At 38.6% G+C, this 22,018-nt stretch overlaps 1 protein-coding gene and 1 long non-coding RNA gene across 2 annotated transcripts in view; one reads left to right on the top strand and one right to left on the bottom strand.

Moving 5' to 3' along the window:
- The window catches only part of LOC139078916 (uncharacterized), a 178,901-nt gene that overhangs the window by 33,868 nt on the left and 123,015 nt on the right, over positions 1-22,018 (top strand). The window lies entirely within an intron of this gene.
- Positions 1-22,018, bottom strand: part of LOC103541409 (complement receptor type 2-like) — a 144,219-nt gene that overhangs the window by 33,137 nt on the left and 89,064 nt on the right. Inside the window, exons 30-40 of the mRNA XM_070591173.1 lie at positions 20,588-20,767; positions 19,889-19,988; positions 16,445-16,530; positions 14,115-14,513; positions 12,425-12,601; positions 12,237-12,339; positions 10,816-10,901; positions 7,363-7,590; positions 4,919-5,098; positions 4,202-4,301; positions 661-746 (exon numbers count right to left, since the gene is read on the bottom strand). Coding sequence (XP_070447274.1) covers positions 661-746; positions 4,202-4,301; positions 4,919-5,098; positions 7,363-7,590; positions 10,816-10,901; positions 12,237-12,339; positions 12,425-12,601; positions 14,115-14,513; positions 16,445-16,530; positions 19,889-19,988; positions 20,588-20,767 — 1,725 coding nt within the window. The remainder of the gene's footprint in view (positions 1-660; positions 747-4,201; positions 4,302-4,918; positions 5,099-7,362; positions 7,591-10,815; positions 10,902-12,236; positions 12,340-12,424; positions 12,602-14,114; positions 14,514-16,444; positions 16,531-19,888; positions 19,989-20,587; positions 20,768-22,018) is intronic.

Raw genomic sequence — 22,018 nt, 5'->3', positions numbered from 1 at the left:
CTAATTAGCGCTGCAGAAGTTTCTGTCCACTTTTATTGCCATCAACTCTGTATGTAACACTGATTCCTTCACAGCCTTAACCCTTCACCAATTTGCAATCAGTCATTCTTCCATGTTCCTCCAAGTTTTGAGGTTCACTTTACAATATCCATTGACAAGATGGATGGTCAGCTAATCAAGAACAAATGCAACTACGGCATGAGCCTGGAAGAATTTGAAGGAAGAATAAAGCACAGAATGACCAGAGATTTGGGGAAATTGCTAAGAATTATAAGAACTTTCATCATTCAGAGTGACAATAATAAGGAAGGAAGCAATACACATCCTGGGATTATAAGGTGCTATTATGAGGTGGCAGAGACAAATTTAATTTTCTTATGTCTTTTAAGTTTCGTCACTAGGAGAATGGTCTTTATACTGGAAAGAGTTTACTATCAAAAAAGGAAAGTAGGGCAATGGTATCTGAGTTCAGCTCCACAGTTTCAGATAAATTACCTCCCAAAATAGAGAAACACCAGAAGAAACATGCAGCACATTACTCTCATTTTCAAATATCTGAGAGACCACTCTGTGATAGATGGAATGGATTTCTTCCTTATGATTCCAGGGGCAAATACGGATCAAATGGAGGGAATTATGGGGGAAAATATTTCAACTCACTCTCACAAAGAGGTGCCTCTTTATCCCACGTGACATTATTGCCTGAGAGGAGACAAGCAGCAGACAGGGAGCCAATGAGTCGATACCTAGAAGCAAAGAATGAAAAATGATTATACCCTACACATATTTCCCACTTAAATCACCGTGAGAAAATAATATCACGTAGATGTTACAAATGACAAGACGGATTAAAACATGGGAGACCTCAAGAAAGAAATCTCATCTCCATCTGAAAATTAGTCCTTTATTTCTAAGGACAAGCTTAAATTCTTCCCTCTTTAATCCATCTTCATTTCTAGTACCTCACAACTCAATGTGATAATTCCCTTATTCATCAAGGGACATTTTTGTACTTGTCTTTTGGAATCCCCCCAGAGTTGTTTTATCCGTGTGTACTTCCATCCAGGAAATGATAAGCTCCTTGATCAGCAGAGAAGACGTCTTATTGAAATATGTACAGCCTCTACATGCTTCTCTGCAAGTTGTTTTCCTGGTTAATATCACATCATGGTTATGGTCATCCATCAGTTCATTGAATACAGGATCTAATTATGTCTTTTTGATTGCTGCAAAATAGTTCCTAGTGTAGATACCCTACAATTTCTGCAGTGGTTGCACCATTTTATGTTTCCGCCAGCAATGAACAAGTGTTCCAGTTTCTCCAAATTCTCACCAATACTTTTTATTTTCAGTTTTTAATAATTATTATTAAAGCCATCCTAGGAGGTGTGAAGTGGGTTTGATTTGCATTTCCCTAATGACTAATAATGTTTAGCATCTTTTTATGTGTTTATTGGCCATTTGTATACAGTCTTCTCTGGTATCTGTGGGGGATTGGTTCCTGCTGACACAAAATCTGAGGATACTCAAGTCCCTTATATAAAATGGTGTAATATTTGCATATAACCTAATCTTTTCAAGATTGTTTGGCTATTTTTGGCCCCTTGAAATTTCATATGAATGTTAGGATACTTTTTCCATTTCTGCAAAAAGTACTGTTGGAATTTTTGTGGGGATTTCTTGTATCTGTATATCACTTTGGGCAGTATTTTCATCTTAACAATATTAAGACTCCCAATCCATGAGTATGGATGTCGTTCCATTTATTAAGTCTTCTTTAATTCAGCAATGTTTTATAGTTTTCAGTGTATAAGTCTTGTGGGTTACCTTGGTTAAATTTGTGCCTAACTATTTTTTATGACATTATAAATGGAATTCTTCTGTGTCATTTTATTTTAGGAACCTGTCTTTTATCATGTAGTTAGAAGTTTCTATTGACTATATTTAAAAAGCATTGTCCTTCAAAAGGAAAATTTAAGCCATTCACATGTACTGTCATAACTGACAAGTTTGATCTTGCTTATAGTGTTCTCTCCCTTTTATTTATTTAACATCCAAGGGCTGGAACTCAGCACTGTACCAGACCAAGTCCATTCTTGCTCTGCTCATGCTGTTTCCAGCAGGAGAGATAGAAAGTTCCCTTGCTCTTCCTTCTCTCACCCTGTTTGTTATAGGGACCAACTGGTTTTGCTCTTTTGACTGTCCTTGTGATTTTGAACTGACATACTTTGATTTTATACTAGGATGGAATGCCATTTTCTCCTTATTTTTTATGTCAAGAATATGTATTATCTACTTACCCCCATATAGAAGTTAAGCTTGGTTTTTTTTCTTTACTCCGTCCCCAGCTTCCTAGTTGTAGTGATAAAATGCATTATTCAAGTTTATTGCTGTTCTTGTTCTTTTCATATTCCATGAGTTCTCTTTCAAGAATTAGTCCTGCCATTATATTTAGTTTCACATCCATATTTAAAATAACAATTTTGGTAACTTTCTTTACCTAGTTTTGTGCCTCATTACTATTTCTTTGATTTTTTCTTTAAAAAAATTTACTCATGGGTTTGTGGGAGTGATTCTTTTTTCAGGAAGTATATGTAATTGGTATATGTTTTGGGTTCTTGCTCATGTAAGGCTACATCTGTTCCTTGTAGATAAATGACAGCTTGGCTGAGTACAGAAATTTTATGGCACAATATTTTCTCTCAAAACACTAATTTCTGTTATTTATTGTGTGGAAGAGATATTTGATGCCAATATGAATTTCTTCTGTTTATTTTATCTCTGGATGGTTGCAGTATTTTTTTTTAATAGCTGTATTTCATAAATTTCCTCCTTGTAGGTCCAGGGCCTCTTTATCATTAATCTTGCGTTTGTTTTGTAAGCCTTTAAGATTCAATTTAGTCTCTTTCCTTCTGGTCTGGGAAACTATGTTCCATTATGTGCCAATTAATGCTTCATCTCTTTCTGCTTTCTTTTCTTTTTCTCAAACCTAAATGTGTGTGTGAATACATGTGTGTGCATAATTTCCAGTTTTGTCCTTGGTTAATTCTGCAGAATTTAATTCTGTTTTCTCATGATCTCTTTGGGTTTTTTTTTTTTTTTTTCAGGATTCAATCTCCTGACTATTGTTGCTTTTTAGACTCACATTTGTGTTATACATATGTAAATTTTCCTGATATCAGATCATGAAATCTTACAAATGACTCTTATTGTTTCATAAATTCTGTGTAATGAACACATATGAGAGATTTCTAATATCCTGTTTTGAGTTTATTCCCTTGTTTATTGGAGTACACTGATTTGTGAAGGAATATTTTCTCTGATTTCTCAGATTGGTATTTTATTTTCAATTGCTGTATCTTCTCTTATATCTGGTGATGTTTTGGTTTGCTCATCACAGAGCTCTAGGCTTATTCACAATGGGAGGTGAGAAGGGATTGGTGAAGAGATTGTGCTGTTAAAATCTCCCAGGCTCAGACAAAGTAAGAAGAGGCAAATTTTGATTTATCCTAGTTTAAATTTGCTGGATCATAGGTACAATAGCTTGAGGAGCATAGGATGGGGCCAATGACCAATAGCAGTTTTTGCAGGAAGATTTAATATAGATACATTTTTTTTTCTCTGAATTGTTTGTGGCAACTGAAAATTAGGACACATTCTTTAATTGCTCCCTCCAAGTTGAGGCAGTGGCTTCCAGCATGGTCACTTGTCCCAAAGAAAAGCCAAGAGCAAGAACTCCATTAACATCCTCACTCTGTGCACTTTCATACTTACATTTCCCAGAGCTGCTGTTACATTTAAGATTTACCCTCCAGCCTCTGCTTCAGGGTCCTCCAACTCATCTATAGTACTTGCTGATCTCAGTTAAGGATGTTTGCGTGATTCAGCCACCATGTTTCCTTTGACTTATTTGGCAGCCTGGTCCTTTTTATCCAGTGAATATCTTACCAGGTTTCACATGTACCACCTCAGCAGGAGCATGGTGCCTTCGACTGTTTATAATACAGGTACAGGTTGCTCATTCTTTTTTGCGTTCTTTTGGTGATATGCCTATGTTCAAGCTACCATTTCTTTCCAGAAGTCTATTACTTACTTTTGAAGTACAAGTGGCAGTAGTCCAGTAGTCTGCCTACCTAAGACTGGGACAGAGGTTGCTATTGCTTCTGGAACTCATATTCCAGAGATAGTGCTCCCAACTCACCCTTCATTACAAGAATAATTAACTGTTGATCCAAACTGGGTATCTGTGTTTATATGCACCATGCCATTGAAGGGTTCTGGAGGAGTTCCACATGATTTTCCTATGGGAAAGAAGCAAAATTTGGGACCAGGTATAGAGTTCAATTTACCTTTGTTTTTAAGATTCAGACTGGAGTGTAGCATACTGAACAGCCTATATACTTCAGATTGTTCCACATACTTGACCACTTTGAGGAAACTCACCGAACCTCAGAATGAAGCAGCTACTGGGCACTGCTTTTAAAAATACTACTGTGCATCTCCCAATAAAGGTCATTTATGGTTAAAGAATTGTTTTCTTATCCCATTAGCCTGAATCACAAGCCTCAAAATTTGGGACTTTCCCCCCATCTTAGTTAGCCAAGCACAGTTCACTGTGGCCAACATAACTTTCTTTTGTGCCCACTTTATTCATTTCATGGTTTTAGCCATCAAGGGTAACTTCCTGTGAAGGGAAAATTTCTCCCCAATTCCTTTTGTGAGAGCCATTCCCATGAAATGAATATCTTGTCGAGGTGCAGAAACTCCAGACAATAAGAAGAGATGACTGACAAGTCCACTTTCCATTAAATACCTTGGGCAAATGTAGATGTCTCACCTTGAAAATTTGAACAAATTCAATCAGATCACACAGACACTTTGGCACACATGAATTAGCTCCCAGGATGGGGTTACTCACGTCTACAGATATCTTCAGCACTTGACCAGACCAAGTTTTCTAAGCAGGTGATAGAGAACATATTCTCAAAATACCCAGGGGAGCATTCATAATTCAAAGATGTCCCAATTGGAAACTCAGACTCATCAGTCAGGGTTGTAGGCTTGGCAAATGGAAACTGCTCTGGGGCTTTACAGTAACCTGGAGACCAAAACCACAGGAATTCCTAAGTGAGTAGAGAGACTTCTGCCCTACCTCCTCTTTCTCTCCAACTAAGCTGATAGATGGGATCACAGAAACAGAGACTTATGATAACAACAAAAGATTTCCTTCCCCTTGAAGTTATCTTAGATAGTGTTTTCCAACAGCATCTACTCATTAGGAAATTTTTTACTACTTGGAAGACTCTTCGCCTTTCTGGCCTTTCTGCTCTTATTTTACCAAAGCAAGAGTTTTAGCTAATAGTTTCACATGTCAGGCCTGCCATCAGAGAACCTGTATCTAGAGTTAATCATTCATAGCCTCATTTATTGGTGCTAATGTACTCATGTATATCAAGACATATTTTACCATCTCTCTCTATTTATTCCTCTCTACCTTATTCTCAGGGTGCCCACCATAAGCTGCTTCTCTGGCACTAAATGACAGTCACCTCTTATAGTCGTTGAATGATGTCCCCCCAAAAGATACATCCGTCCAGAATCTCAGAATGGGAACTTATTTGGAATAAGGGTCTTTTCAGATATAGTTAAGGTAATGATCTCAAGATGAGGGCCCTAAATCCGATGACTGGTGGTATCTTTATAAAAGAAAAGAGAGAGGGATTTGAGACACAGAGACAAGGGGAAAAAGGCCATGTGAAGACAGAGGCAGGGATTGGAGTGATGTATCCACAAGCCAAGAAATTCCAGAAGCCACTAGAATCTAGAAGAGGCAAAGTAGAATTCTGCTCTAGAGCCATAGGAGGGAGTGTGGCTCTGCCAGCCCCCAGATCTGTGAGAGAATAAATCTGGTTTTTTAAGCCATCTAGCTTGCGGTAATTTGTTATGGCAGCCCTAGGAAACTGATAGACCATTCTTCTCTTTTTGATGCTAAGCCAGACATTTAAAGACAAAGACAAAACAGACTAAGCCATTAAGCAGCTTCCTCTAAGAAGCCATGTCTTCTTTATGAGAGGGTATATTGCCTGCTGCATATTTTGAAATAGAGTCTGAACTCAATTATCTCCTCTTTGAAGGAGACTGCTTCTATTTGCTCATTCAATAAGCCTGTCCAGTGGCCTAGGCATCATCTGCCCTTAAAGAAATTTCACTGGATTCTGACATATACTACGGAGTTGGAGGGTGAAGGAGATTAAAGAAAGGTTAAATGCCCCTCATCATGTGCAGCCTTCTTTCTCAGGGCTCCCCTGTAGATGATGTAATATTCCAAGGCAGATGCCACATCCCCAGTCTAGTCCAGCTTCTGTTCTAGGGAAGGCCTAATGTCAGGCCTCAACAACTAGGCAAGCTTCTCCAGTCCTTAGGAAGAAATGACCACTTCCTTTTTGTACTCTTCTCCAGGAGCTGATCTTTTCTAGCTTCTTCTCACTTCCAAAGTGGAAGAGTTCATGGACAAAGATGAAGGTGGGACCCAGAGGCAAGCTGACAAATGGGCATACTTTGAGTCAAGGTCTTAAGCCACAAAGGCAGAGAGAGTCTTGTTGTTCACTTAGCCTATTCAGCAGAACAGTAGCTAAAGTCTTAACTAAATAATATCTATATTGCCAGTTTTAGTCTTTGCATGCCCATGAACGTGTGGAGAGTATATATCAGTTATCCTGATATTGGGTAGTGCTCACAGGCAGTTGTTTTCATGTCCTCTCCAATGAATACATTCTTCTTCCTTATTTCTACAGTTTGTGCCTTACTGCCTTCCCTCCAACCCTGCCCTCCCTCCTCTTGCTCCACTCTCCTCACCACTCTACCAGCAAGAACTGTTATTAGCAACTTAACTATTCAAACACAGCTTGGCATTGCTGAAACCATCTATTTTAGCTATGGCATGTAATTTTTTTTCTTTCTTTTTTTTCTTTTTGTTTAAGATTGGCACCTGAGCTAACAACCATTGCCAATCTTTTTTTTTTGCCCCTGCTTGTTCTCCTCCAATCCCCCCAATACATAGTTGTATATTATCAGTTGTCGGTCCTTCTAGTTGTGGCATGTGGGAGACTGCCTCAACATGGCCTGATGAGCAGTGCCATGTCCGCGCCCAGGATCCGAACCAGTGAAACCCTGGGCAGCCGAGGGTGGAGCACGCAAACTTAACCACTCAGCCATGGGGCCGGCCCCTATGGCATGTAATTTTGACACTACCACTTAAGAGAAAGTTAAATTCATAAGCAAACATAATAATCTTATAGAAATATGAAGGATCTGTTCCAGATGTTCTGAACACGTTTAGAGTATGTGGAAGTGGGTACTGACCAGCAGGACCAGAAAGTTCACAGCGAGGGGCAGGGCTGCTCCAAATCCCGTTCCCTTGACTATCACTCGTGCAGCGGATGGTGCGCTCCCCAATGAGGTTGAAGGTCATCCCTCTGTCTGGGTGGAGGTCACATGTGTAAGATATTTCTTTTCCATAGGGAATGTCTCCCAGAGAAGTTCCTGTGTGGTTCCCGTTAAGGATAGCTGGAGGATTTGGACAAAAGATTTCTAGAAGGAGACAAGAGCCATAAATTACATTAAAATTTTAATCTAAGGTGATTCTACAATTATGGGATCCTGTGACTGTGTTACCAATTTAACAATACCTTTTTTCTCAGGGAGAGTATAAACTGCAAAATAAATATATTAGGCCTCTGCCAAGATGCAGCTAAATGAAATGACACCTAAATCAGCGTTTATTACAAAAGTCCAAAAGGGATGTAGGCATCCTGAACTCTTCAGAGAGTTTAAGACTTCTGGATAATTGAGAGTTTTTTCCTTTAAAATAAACAAAAATCTTCTTAACCACATTAACAAGAAAATCATCTATTAATTCAACAGGAATCTTTTGAGCACTTACTGTATCTCAAGTGCTATTTTAAGCACAAGATAGACAAGATCTTTTCACATTAGGGATCTTCATGCTACAGATATCTTTCAAAATATATTATTTATTTACTATTTGTCTATCAGTGATTTAATCTTTTCTTGATGACTTGACCCCACTATTCTCAAGACCAAAATGAATGGTTCCAGTAATGCTGTCACAATGAAATGAGACATCCTCTGTATTCCTGTACATGCTCCAAAAGGCTCAGGAATGCTATGACTTTTGAGATATTTATTGGTTTTTACAGGGTCTTTTTCCTCATTGAAGAAACGCATTTCTTTCTTTGAGCGTTTCTATTTGGAGAAGCTCCTTTCTCCTTCTTACGTGATCTGTATTTGGGAAGAGGATACCGCAGCTTGAAAGAATTATGGATAAACTAATCAAAGGATGGATAGGTTAACCAATGTTTACATGCTAGAAAGTGATTTTAGGTATATCTTTGGGCTCATGAGAGTATTTTTCCTTTCTGTTTTTCATGCTTCTTAACTATATTCCAGGAAAATTAAGATTTTCAAATAGGGGCCGGCCTGATGGCGCAGCGGTTAAGTGCGCACATTCCCCTTCTCAGTGGCCCGGGGTTCACCGGTTCAGATCCCGGGTGTGGACATGGCACCGCTTGGCACACCATGCTGTGGTAGGCATCCCACATATAAAGTAGAGGAAGATGGGCACGGATGTTAGCTCAGGGCCAGGTTTCCTCAGCAAAAAAGAGGAGGACTGGCAGTAGTTAGCTCAGGGCTAATCTTCCTCGGGAAAAAAAAAAATATATTTTCAAATAGCTGTCTTCCAAATATGAAAGACATAATTATCGTTTCATTAAATAGATTAGTACAAGATGTCCAAATAATTTTAAAACAAAGTATTCATTTGAAAACAGTTCTATTATTAACATGTGTTTTTCAATAGTGATGATCAGAAGATGAAGCAACATCCTGTTTGATTTAATGAAGAAATAAATGGACAGACCGGACATATTAGTAGTGTTTGTGTATCTAACATATTATGTTCCTGCTATATTAAAAACAAAAAATAGCTCCTTTAATCCATTTCTCTCTGCAGCTATAGTTCCATTTCTCTACTCCCTTTACTCAGAACTCCTCGAAGATGCTGTTTGTGATCTCGCATTCTCCCGCCTGCATTCTCCCTTGAACTCATTCCAATCAGGCATTTGCCTCCACAACTCTACTGACACTGCTTTTGTCAAGGTAATTCATTATCTCCAAGTCATTAAACCCAACGATAATTTTGTCCTTATCTTGTTTGACCTCTCTGGTAAAATATGATGCAGTTTCTCAACTTCATCTCCTTAAAAGAATTTCTCCACTTGGCTTCCAGGATACCTCATCTTCCTGGTTTTCCTCTTAACATACTGGTTGCTGCCTCTTTCTCTTGTTTGCTGATTTTTTCTCATCTCTCTGAGTTCTTACTGTTGGATTTACAAGGCGTGGCCCATGCATCTTTCTCTGGCCATATTCACTCCCAAAGTGATTTCATTTAGTCTCTTTTTTAAACCCTATATCTAAACCATCAGCTAAACCTCTCATATCTACCCTTGGAATTTATACAGAATTTGGCCACCTCTCATCACCTCCCCCATGCTCTGCTGGGTGAACACCTCTGCTTAAATTTTTGCCATAGCCTCCGAGCTTATACCCTCAGCTATACCCCCAAGTTATCTTTGCTACACCTGCTTTTTGGGCCCTCAGCTGCTTTCTCAGTTGAGTGCTGATACCACTGTTACCTCATTTCCTAATAACACTGGCTGTCTCAGCCTCCCCAAGGGTGAGAGATGGGCTCCTGCACAGCCTCTGCTTTCCCACTGCAATGGACGTCAAAGCAGCTCCCACGTTCAAGCCAACATGACTGGATACATGGCCACTCTGGCTCCTTCTCCCACTTCTAGGCTTATATAGAGTACCATGCAGCACGTCATGGTGACCACACAGTCTGAGCAGAGGGATGAGATAATACAATGGAAGGCAGGGACTTAATACTCTTGGGATTAACAGGAGACAGGAAAGACAACAGCAGATAAATTGCTTATTCTTCCTCTTCCTAATGGTCAGTTCTGATTCCAGAAGGCCTCTCCAGAGATGTCCTATATAACCAAACAACCAGCTGTTTTTCTTGTGAAGTTTATGGCCACTTTAGTGACACAGTATCTTTTATTTATCTTCTTTTCTTTCCTCCCTGCCTCCCTTTTTATTCTCCTTCACTCTTGCTGCTCTAGCTCTGTACCTTCCAATAGAACATTATAACCTAAGCTTTGCCTCTGGCTGTTTTCCTTAGGGGAATTTCAACCTAAGATATACCCCTTTCAACTCAGTTATCTCTAGAGTAGGCAGAGTGAGATCAGTACAAATAAGTTATATCCTGTTACTTTTCTACTCGTAAATACTCCATTGGCTTTCCATCTCACTCAGAGTGGAAACCTAAGTTCTTACAGAATGTAGAGTTATTCCTTTTTTATCATCTCCAACTACTTCTAGTAGTAGGAAAGGATAGAAAAGTTGTAGTGTGACGACTATTACTTTTGACAGGAAAAAAGGGGAAAATTTGACAAGGGTTCAGGCCATAATTCTCTCCCACTATGAAGCATTTTGCCCCACTTATAGCATATAGTATGCTTGTAAATATTATAGGTTTGTACCCAAAACACATGATGCTCAGGTTTATTTCCCCAAAAAACATTCCTTGTAACTATTTCAACAAAGAAGTATTTCTATCAAAAACGAAGATAGAACAGCAGACATTAGATAATTTCATGGGGCAAAATGCGTTAAGAAAACAAAAAAAAAACAAGGAGAAAGATGCAGACCTGAACAGATATTCCTTCTACTCACGTTCACACACAGGAACACTGTTATTCCAAAGGCTTTCCATTCCAACCAAGATACAGTAACTAGCAGAACTTCCCTTTAAATGGAACCTAAGGAACAAAAGCAGTAGTGACGGGGTGAGCATACCATTTCTCTCTTCCCTTCATTGACAGGTCTCAGCTTCTTTTCTTCTGCTAAAATACAATTTCATGCCTAAGTTAAATCCCAGGTGAAAAAGCTTAGCTCATTAGGTGTCTCAGCTGATGGAAGCTCAGAAAGAAATGCATTTTGAAAGGTTTCAGCGTCCAGTGAGGGACAAAGTAATAACAACAGTCAAAGCTCAGTAATCAGACAAGCCTGAACTGAAGAAGGAACAAAAAAACATAAACAGGCATTTCCTTGGTCTGGTCCCAGACCTTCAGGAAGTCATCCTTCCTTGACTGCTCTCTGACAGCCCCTTTTTTGTCATTAGGAGGAATTTGGTCCTCTAATGCAAAATGTAGCATTTTCCTCTCATAGTGGATCATGAGGAAAACAACTCCTGATTTAAGCTGGCAAGTCAGAGAACATGAGGAAAGATAACAGAGACTGTTCTTTTTGCCAATACATTTGGAGTGTTCCTGAATGGCACTTATGGCATATCTGGATTATTGAAGGGTAAAGTGAAATTATCTAGGGAAAAGAAGGAAAGGTGAGAAGGGAGGATTCTTTGGAGGACAATCATCCTAAAACATCTGGTTTATTGTCAGACCAATGGCCTCCTGAAGGGCCTCCAGGTGACTGAAGTGACTGGTATTTGATGCCTGTCAAGGAATCCTCAGAATATATCGGGAACAACTGTTCTGTTGTCCATGCTTTTTACCTGCTAATGATGTTGGACTATAACACCAAGATCATTTAGATTCACATAGATAATGACATTACTTGAAGCATAAACGTCAGTCTTCATCCTCCTTCAACACAGCTTAATACTAATTAGATGACATATAATTAGATTAAAAAATACTTCCGCTTACTCTTCATGCCTATTCCAAATTCTGCTAGTGATCCCTTTAAAAGTTTCCTGAAACAATCCTTGCATGTTATTTATCATATAAATAACTTTCTTTTAAATATCAAACCTTTTCTAACAAACTCTCTGTAATATTTATCTTTTAAACATACAAATTACTATTTATCCATACACTTAATGTTCCACCTAATTAGTCAACATCTCGTTACATTTCTGCTGTTCAGGGTATTTACCTCTTTCCCTTTTTAAACATCTGTTCACAGTTCCGTCTGGTTTTCACCACACTTTCCAATCATTCTTTTAGACATTAGTCTGTTTTAGTACTTCTTTTCCATTAGGCGGCCCCCTTTTTGGATAAATACCCATTGCCCAGGCGGTCAGCATATCAGCATCCAGCACTGAGTCCTTGGTATCTGTTCCAGGTCATACTCACCCCTCATCACAAATGAAGGACACTTTTGCCCCAAGCTGGAAATTAAGTGGAAGGAGTATACGGCCATTAGGGAGCTGGTCTATGAAGTCAGCACATGATTTCACTAGGGAAAAAAGAAAAACGAGTAAGACTACCATATGAAGGACAAAGAGATTATTGATCTGCAAACCAGACAAGAGTGTAGGCACCTGCACATCTTGGGGCTTCTGGGCTCCAGTCTCCCTGGGGCGTACAGTGCAGAGAAGCAGCCCCTCTGAGATCATAGCCGGGCTCACAGCTGTAGAACACTTCCTGCCCAGGGGAGAATTCGTCCTTGTTGCTTGCGATGTGCCTACCATGGAGGATTTTTGGAGGTGGCTGACATACTGTGGAAAGAACAGGTCCAAGTTCCTGTCAGTTATGGGGAAATATCTTTTGCTAAATCCTAACCCTTCCAAGACGTCAGAGACTTCATTATTAAATGGGTTCGGGTATAACAAAGGAAGTCAAAGGATACTCCAACCCACTCGTTTGACTGATGCGGAAGTTAAGAATAGGGAAGAGATGGAGCCAAAGGCCTTACAGCTAGAAAGAGGTATAGAACCCAGTTCTTCCCAGCACAAGGTCTAAAATACATTCATAAGTCTACCAGGCACAGGGGTTCCTTCTTCTAATGCTGGCTAATCAGTGTAGAGTTATTAGTATTGAGAGACCTCTCCACCCACATATTTTCTAGAAAGGCGATCCAATTTACAGCCTCAACTTTCAGGTAATGAGAAGATTGCCTGAACCTAAATCTTTAACAGATTTCCCCCCATCTCTTTTATTGCGCTCCTACGACTGAAGTGTAGATAATGCATATTTATATCTCTTTGTCTGTTTGTCCTCCCAGCTGCTCTCTCCGTGGTTGCACAGGCTGATATGGGTTTGTGGAAGAATTGTAAGCTTCTTCTCTGTCCCTCTGTAACAGCCAAAACATTTACCAATCCACTCCTAAGACAGCTATTGTGGCATAAGAAGACAAGACAAGCCATGGGGAGCAAAGTCCCCTCAATAAGCCAGTCCTTGTAATGAGAGGGCATATTGCTTAGAGAGTATTGGACCCAAGGTCTGGCTGTCTCCATTCACAGCTCTTTTGGTGTGTGCTCAGAGCATCAGAACTCGTTTGAACTTCAACCTAATCTACATCTAATTGAAGGTAATGAAAAATATGTTAGGCTTTGAGCAAGTTATTTTCACTTTCAACTTTAGATTCCTAGTGATAAAATGTAGGAGGTGGACAAGAATAGACAAACTCTAAGGTCTTTGTCACTATTCTGAGGGTGTGATATCTCTCTTTATAAGTGAGTTTATTTCTTTCTGCAATTGATGCTGATAGAAGTATGGCAAGAACCAGAGCACGCAGGCTCTGGGGTCTGACACACTTGCATTCTATTCCTGAGCATGCCACTTAGTAGTATATGATTTGGGCAATTTAATTAACCTCTGAAAGACCAAGCTAACTTCACTGTCATATGGTTATAAGAATAGCACTATTCCAAAGGAGTGTTGTAAAGAGTAGAAGAGACAATGCCTATAAGGTGCTTATTACACAAATGACCAGAAAGCCCAATATAATTGAAAAATATAGGAGCTGGTACTTTGCCCTGACAATTGCTCAGTATGAGAGTCTCAGATGTCTCCTTCTTTCATTAAGCTCTTGCTTCTCAAAATGAAGGCACATACGCATAAATGCACACACACACATGCACAAACACACCTTCTTAATTTCATGCTTTATCCCCCCAAATTTGCTCACACTGCTCCCCAAAAATCCTTCCCCCAGAACAATCACGCATCTCCACATCCTCCTACAACTCATGTCATTCGTAGGCCCTTCAGAGCCGCAGTCAGACTCACCCCTGGAGCAGCTCGGCAGCTCCGGCACCCATTTGTTTTGGGCCTGGCATCGCACACTGGAGGGTCCTTTCATGACAAAGCCGGGCTGACACCTAAACTCCACGATTTCATTTAAGGGAAAGAAGCTTCTGTTCTCAGACACCCTGATTCCATTTTCAACATCTGGAGGCGTGCACGTATTAGGTACAATGCACTGAGGGGGAGGGCCGCTCCAGACGCCGACTTGATTGTCGAGGCTGGTGCAGTATATTGACGGCTGACCGATGAGGTGAAACAGCTTTATCCTTCTCTCTCTAGGATTGCAGTAATAGGTCACCACCGTTCCATATGGAAAATATTCTCTGTTGGTGCTAATGAAATCTCCATTGGCGATGGCTGGGGGTGGCCCACAAGGAATACCTGGGAAAAGGGATAAGAAGTTAAACAAAACCTCAATTTCTTTATTAAAGTTATTAAAGATAAAAGATATTAAAGTTATGCTCAATTATGAATTTTGATAACCAGTTTTTTAAAAGCCCCAAATTACCAAAATGTCAATATTCACAAGACTTCTGCCCTTGTCTAATCTTTGCTAATGTACAGACATATTTTTACACAATTGCAGATTAGATACCACAATGCCATGGCATCTGCTCTTCTCAATTAATGTTATTTCAATAAATGTATCCACATATTATTATAGTTCACATACTTCTCATTTTAAGTGATAATTTATATGTTATTTCCCTATTGTTAATTCAGTTCTCTCTCTACAGAAGACATTTGGCTTTATTCTGTTGGTTATTAATACAGAATAACACACAGTATAGCATTTTTATCAAATAAATAAAACAAAGACTTTGGCACAACTAATAAAAAATATAAAGCACAAATATGCATATTAGACATGACAAACATAATAGTCACTTATTCAGAACTAATAAAAATAATTAAATGTGTTATACTGTATGTTGTGAAAATAAAGATATTAAGGATAAAGATATATTTTGCTAATATTGACTGAAGAAAAGGAGGAATATAGAAGTGAAAAAAAATGTATCACAGACATTACTCCTAAAAAGAGAAGAGGTACAGATAATTTTATAAACAAATTTAATCTAATATTCTTGTAACAGATAATTCTTAGGCATTTAAAATCATTCCTGAGCATATAAAATATTTCTATAGTTTTTGGCAGGTATACCATAAAGTAAGCACTTATTTATTTATTTATTTTTACTTTTGAGAAAATATTTAAGATGCATATTTATTGTAGAAAATTCATAAAATATAAATAAAAATAATCTTTAAGCCCATTATCTAGAGAAAAACCACTGTTAACTGTTTAATGTGTAACTTTAATACACATGCACAACATATTTTTTCTAAAATATTTTGTTGGCTGATTAATATACTAGCATAAAGATATACTATTTGATTCCATTTGGAAGAGTTACCTCTCTTGTCTAATGCATTCTGGCATGTTTTTAACTTTTTTGTTTTTACAGAACACATCCCTTGTTCCTTTTAGTAGATTATTTCCAAAATATTGTTTGGAATATGCTCAACATTTAGATTATTTTGACATTTTCACTGTCATAAACAATAATGTATGTAACATCTATATAGCAATCCTTGCAAAAACCCACGGTGGTTATTTTTTTAAAGAATAAATCATAAAGTGTTGAATTCCTGTATTAAAGGCATGCATACAGTTAAGTTTTTTGATATATATTGAACACTGGCCTTTTAGAAAGTTTGTTCCCACTTAACCCACCACCAGTTGGATTTGAGAGTGTTGATTTCTTCATCACCACCAAACCCAGGTTTATATTCTCTTTATATTCTTTGTTAATTTGCAACTGCTTATTCTGCTATGTGCTCCAAAGTGTAGGAAACTTGTATTCCAAACAACTCACAGGAAAGATGGCACATCACTGTTCAGACGAGGAATAAGAAGGAAGTTAGAGCTCCACTGTTTGAATATATGACCTGATACGAAGAATTGGCAGAGGAAGCAGGGCTTCTTTCACTAACTTTGTACTTGTTTACTTCACTACAAAGGAATGATTTTCAAACTGGGAAATGTTCAACCAACAAAAGAGGAAGTTGGGAGCTGTTTTAAACGAGTTCAATTCTATTGTTTAAAATAAATTATATTCCAAGAAAAGGAAAAACCAGGAGGAACTAGGGGCTTGGAACATTGTGAGTACTTTTAAGGGAATGACTATTTTCTTCAGATATTAGAAGGATACCATTGCTGAGAGGGATGAGCTTTATTCTTTGCAATTCCAGCAGGGCAACTCTAGGACTAACTGGTGGGATAAATGAGGAAAGAGATTTCAACTCACGTTCGCAAATTGGTGGCTCCGTCTCCCAACTGACAGTGTTGCCTGAGATGATACATTTAGCAGATGACTGACCAATGAGTCGATACCTAAAGGCAAAAAATAAAAACTAATTTTGAAAAACATCCCATCAACTTCCTCACAGCATGCATACATGGAAAATCTGAAAGACAACGATCTGGGAGAAGTTTAATAACTAGCCTAAACTCTACCTATTTTATCTGGCTTTTCTTATTTCTCTTTACCTATCTGGTCAATATTGAAAGGGCTATTTCCTCTCTAATTCCTTAAGGACCACTCTGCTTCTTAATTTCTTGGCTTCATTGTGGTTTGTATCAGGTACCAAAAAAACCAATCTTTTTGTAGACCCGTTTGATAATTTTCTTCTTAAAATCTGTTTTTCTCCCTCATATTTTTCTTGCCGTTTTTTAATTTGTTTGCATTTGCCTGATATGCATTTATAATTAACACTGCTATATCATTTTTGTTTAAGCATGTTTCTTGTAAATACTACAAGATTTGACTCTTTTGATCCTGTTTAGAAGGAGGCTTGTTCTTTCCACAGGGAGATTAAGCCATTTGAATTTACTGAACTAAATGGTGTGTTTAATCTTGGCTTCATCCTCATTATTTAGACTATTTCTTTCATAATGTCCAAAGACGAGGGTGCAAAAATGGATAAAACTGATCTGCCCCAAACAGCAGGGGCTTACTTCTGGCAGAAGAGACAAATACATTCTTTGCTATTCCTTATCTTCCCTCTCATTTGCTATATGAACCAGATAAATGAATCTCTTTTAGTTGCTCTAATAATTAGGAAGTTAAATATTCAGTTTATGTTCCATTAGTAATTTCATTTCATATGTGTGTGTATTATATATATGCACAACACATATTTAAACCTATTTTCTCAATTTTAGAGTCAAAATATATATAGTCTACCCATCCCCTATGTAATATAAGTCTAACCTATGTTTTCTTGCTTTTCTCCCATTTTCTAGTTTGATGGATATGTTTTATGACTTAGAGATTCTTATTAAAAATTATGAGTATACCCACAACTAGAAGGACCTGAAACTAAGAGATACAACTCTGTACAGGGGGCATTTGGGGAGATAAAGCAGAAAAAAAAATATGAGTACATTGCAAAGTTCACTTTTCAACAATTAGCTCCATCATTATATTTGGTTTCATAACTTTGTTGAAAATATTTGACCAGGTATTTTTTTAGTGTGCTTTTTGTTTAGTTTTGTTTTTACCAGCTTTCTACCTCACTGATATTTCTTTTGTACTTCATCATTCTCCTTTTTAAAACAATTACTCATGGATTGCCTGGGTTTATCGTCTTTCTTTTCCCAGGAAATATACTTAAGCGGTGTAATTGTGGGGCCCTTTCTTATCCTTTAATGTATATCTGGAGCTTTGAGATGTGAATACTAGCTTGACTCATTAGAAAAACTATCTTCTGCAATTTAGTGATGTGAAGGATCAACGTGATGTCAATATAAATTAATTTCTTTTGCAGGTATTATAGTTTATTAATTTCCTTTTGCATTCTTGAAGGTTTTTCCTTTATCCCTGAAATACAGAAGTTTCCCTAGTGATGGCTAGGTATGGGCTTATTGTTTTCTCCTCTGGAATTTTTGTTACATGTATTTTGGATCTTAGTACTGTCTTACCTGTATCTTCTCTTTTCTCTTTTTCTTTATTCCTTTCCACTGAATTCTGGGAGGATTTGATTAATTTTTCCTCTTGCTCTCTGCTTTAATTTTCTACAATATTCAGTGTGTTTATCATAGATTTTTTTTTTCCAGATTGACAATTGTGCTTTTCATTCATGTGAGAACATTCCTGATTTCCTAACTAGTTTCACAGAAGCAGTGTGCAACTGAATGTTGTTGAAAACATGAATAGGAGATTTTTCTAAAAGTTTCCCCTATTTCTTGGAAATAACTCTGTTCTGTTAGAAGAAATTCCTTCTGATTTTTCAGATCAGTCTCTTTTACATTAATTTCCTGTAACTTATCGTAGGTTCAATGGTTTTCTGTTTTGTACCCTCATTCAGTAAAGCAAGATGAAGAGGGTACAGTCAGACAATTTACAGATTGCAATTTAAAATGCTCAGAGAAAGTGAGAAGTGTTTAGATTCCCTCTAATTTTACTTTGTCAGATTATAGGTACTATGGTCTGTAAGGCCTAGGGTGGCAAATATGCTGGAGACTACAAGTTTCCTTTCAGGGTTTATCATGGCAGCACAAATCTAGCCCATATTCTCTAACTGGCTCAGCTGCTGACATTGAGAGTGAGGTTGATACTCCACTTTGTGTTGAGCAAGGGCAGGACCGCTGCCCAGTAAACACTTACCTCTGACATTCTCACGGGGGGGCTCTGTTACAGGTTGAATAGTGCTCCCCAAAAAGATGTGTTGAAATCCTAACCCCCAATCCCCATGGATGTGACTTTATTTGGAAATAGAGTCTTTGCAGATATAATCAAACTAAGATGAAGTCATTAGAGTGGGCCCTGATTAAATATGATAGGCGTCATTATAAAAAGAGAGGACTTTGGATATAGACACATACAGAGGAGAGAATGTCATGTAAAGATGCAGACACAGACGGAAGATGGTCATGGGAAGACAGAGGCAGAAATTGGATTGATGCTGCCACATGCCAAGAAAGGCCTGAGGGGGCCAACTTGGTGGCACAGCAGTTAAGTTTGCACCCTCTGCTTTGGCTGCCTGGGGATTGCCAGTTAGGACCTCAGGTGCAGACCTATGCCCTGCTTATCAAGCCATGCTGTGGAAGGCATCCCACATATAAAGTAGAGGAAGATGGGGACGGATGTTAGCTCAGGGCTAATCTTCCTCAAAAAAAACAAAAAAAAAGAGAGAGAGAGAGAGAAAAAAGGCCTGAGGTGACCAGAAGCTGGAAAAGGCAAGGAAGAAACCTCTCTCAGAGGCTTTGAAAGGAGGTGTCCTGTCAACACCTTGATTTTGGACTTATAACCTCCAGAACAGTGACAGAATAGCTTTGTGTTGTTGTTCTAAGGCTTTAGTTTGTCATGCTTTGTTATGGCAGCCCTAGCAAATTAACCTTTAAGATTTGTTTCTCATACAATTGTTCCATTGCCTTCCCTTTCTTCCAGCAATGTCTGCTCTGAGTGGGCTGTTTATATGGTTTGCCTATGCTCTCCCCCCATTTTGTGCCTCTCTACCTGGTGAACACCTCTCTTCTCTTGCATGGACTTCCCGCGTTCCCCGCAAGGATACAGATTGTCCCCTGAGTCTTAGCATACCTTTGTTCACTTCACTCAGGAGTTAAGCACCTGTGTTCAGGCTTTTTGAGAGCAGACGGGAATAACCTAGTCCTGCTTTCTGAGATGTGACTAGAAGGGAGTATTGCTGTTCTGGAACTCTTGAACCAAGAGATGTTGTTGACAACTTACCCTCTATTACAAGAATAATTAATTCTGGATCCGAACTGGGTGTCTGTGTCTACATGCACCACGCCATTCATAGGATCTGGAGGAGTTTTACATGATCTACCTATGGGAAAGAAACAGATTTGGGGGCCAGGTATAGTTACCTGAACTTTTATTATTACATAAGGTCCCAACCTGACTGTAGCTTACCGGAGAACATATGCAATTCTGATGCTTCCACAGATTTTGTCACCTTGAGGAACCTCACGAGACTGCCTCAGGATCAGTCACCTCCTAAGTACCACTTTCAAAAAGATCTCCCCTCCCGATCTGTCTCATCTCTACCTGGAATCTCGTATCAAAATATAAAGGTTATGTCTAACTTTAAATCCTAACAATATATTTCAAAGTTCTCAAATTTTTCTTCCCAGTTGGTTATTCAAACAGTTTGTGTCTCCTCCCAAATTTTTTCCTGGTCTGAAATAATTCATTATTTATTTTCCCATAGGGAATGGAAAATTTCCTGCTAATATTCCTTGAAATATTCTCAAGAAGTAAACGTTTCAACCAATAATTAGGGATGACCTACAAGACTAACTCTTATATCTACCAATCTGAACACTTTTGACAAAGGTTTCTTATCTCTAAAATGTGAAAAAATTAAATAAGATCCTACAGATACTTTGATAGGTATGGGAAAGCGCCAATGCAGGGTTTACTCACGTTTACAGACATCTTTGGCATTTGACCACGTCAGGTTTTCTAGACATGTGATGGAGAATGACCTCCTGTAGAATTCAGGGCGACATTCATACTTTAAAGATGTCCCAATGGGAAACACAGATTCATTGGTTTGGATTTTCAACTTAGCAAATTGAAAATGATCTGGGGAGTTACAGTAACCTAGAGACCAAGAAATCAAGAATGTCAGGCTTAACAAAAAGATACCCAATGCCCTTCGTTTTCTCTCTCTCTTGTTAGATTTGATGCCAGAACAGAAGAAAGTTTTAATTCTGAAAAGATAATTTCCTTGTAACCTTCAGAGGGAACGTTCTATAAGCAGATGCCCATTAGAAACATACTGTTTGGAAGGCTATTCTGCTAGCTGGTCATTTTGCTCGTGTAATTTACTGTAAAAGACAGCTCCAGTTCAATTTTTCACATTTTTAGTGAGCCAGAAAGAGTGCTTCTGCCCAGTTGCCACCTTTCCTGTCTGGTTTCCTTGTACTTCAGTAAATCAAAACCCCAATAGAGGTCTCACAAGCATGAATGGAGAACTCAAGATATTTCTTGGCACTAGGAGGCAGCCACCAATTTTCTAGGTCTGATTTCTAAGCCATTTCAACACAAGGAGGAAACAAATAGCATGTCCCTAAAATAAATAAATAAGGAAATAAATAAAACTATAATCTTTATTATAAGAAAAAAATGTTTCAAGTGTATGTTGAATCAAATTCTAGCTTTAGCTCCATGCTGCTACAGGCTAATACCAGCCCTGATATCAGTTCCCCTACATTGAACCCAGCACCTGGTATATACGGGGTTAAAACCAAAATCACACATTCCCTGCTTCTTTAGTTACACTCATATGTAACTATTTGTTTCTTTACCCTCTGACTACCTGAGCTTTACAACCAAATAGAAGTTAGAAATTATTAAAGCCCAGGTGGCCTCAAGCTGGGCTCCCACTAAAGTTGTGGCTAGTCACAGGTTCTTGAAGTTCTTTTACAGAGAAACTAATGTCCAGAGAATATCAAGAAACCGAAGCTTCCCAGAGCTTCCTGGCACCAGAATCCACCATCCGCCACAGAGACAAAGAGCCAAGGACACTCCTCTGTGAATTCTCCTATCTCACCCTGCAAATGGTCTCACAAAGCCAAATGTAGACTGGTGGGAAAACACCAGCCAACAAGGCTACATACCCCCCTCCCTTACCTCAAACCCCAAATAAAAACCACTACCAGTTTCTCATAGGGGAGCTAGCAATTCTTAAGGCACTAGCTGTTGCTTTGCTCCCTCTGCCTGGCAAAGAAAGTAAAACCTTTCCTTTCCACTCAAGACTGTTTTCATTATTTGGATTGGCATCTGGTTCAGAGAGCTATGATTCACTGTTCATTCAGTAAATATGGACTAGGTCTCTGCATTTGTAAACAG

Source organism: Equus przewalskii, chromosome 23 (genome assembly GCF_037783145.1).
Source record: "Equus przewalskii isolate Varuska chromosome 23, EquPr2, whole genome shotgun sequence".
Classification (NCBI taxonomy): Eukaryota; Metazoa; Chordata; class Mammalia; order Perissodactyla; family Equidae; genus Equus; species Equus przewalskii.
Note: the sequence above shows the minus strand (reverse complement) of the source record. Positions and strands in the feature narration are given on the sequence as shown.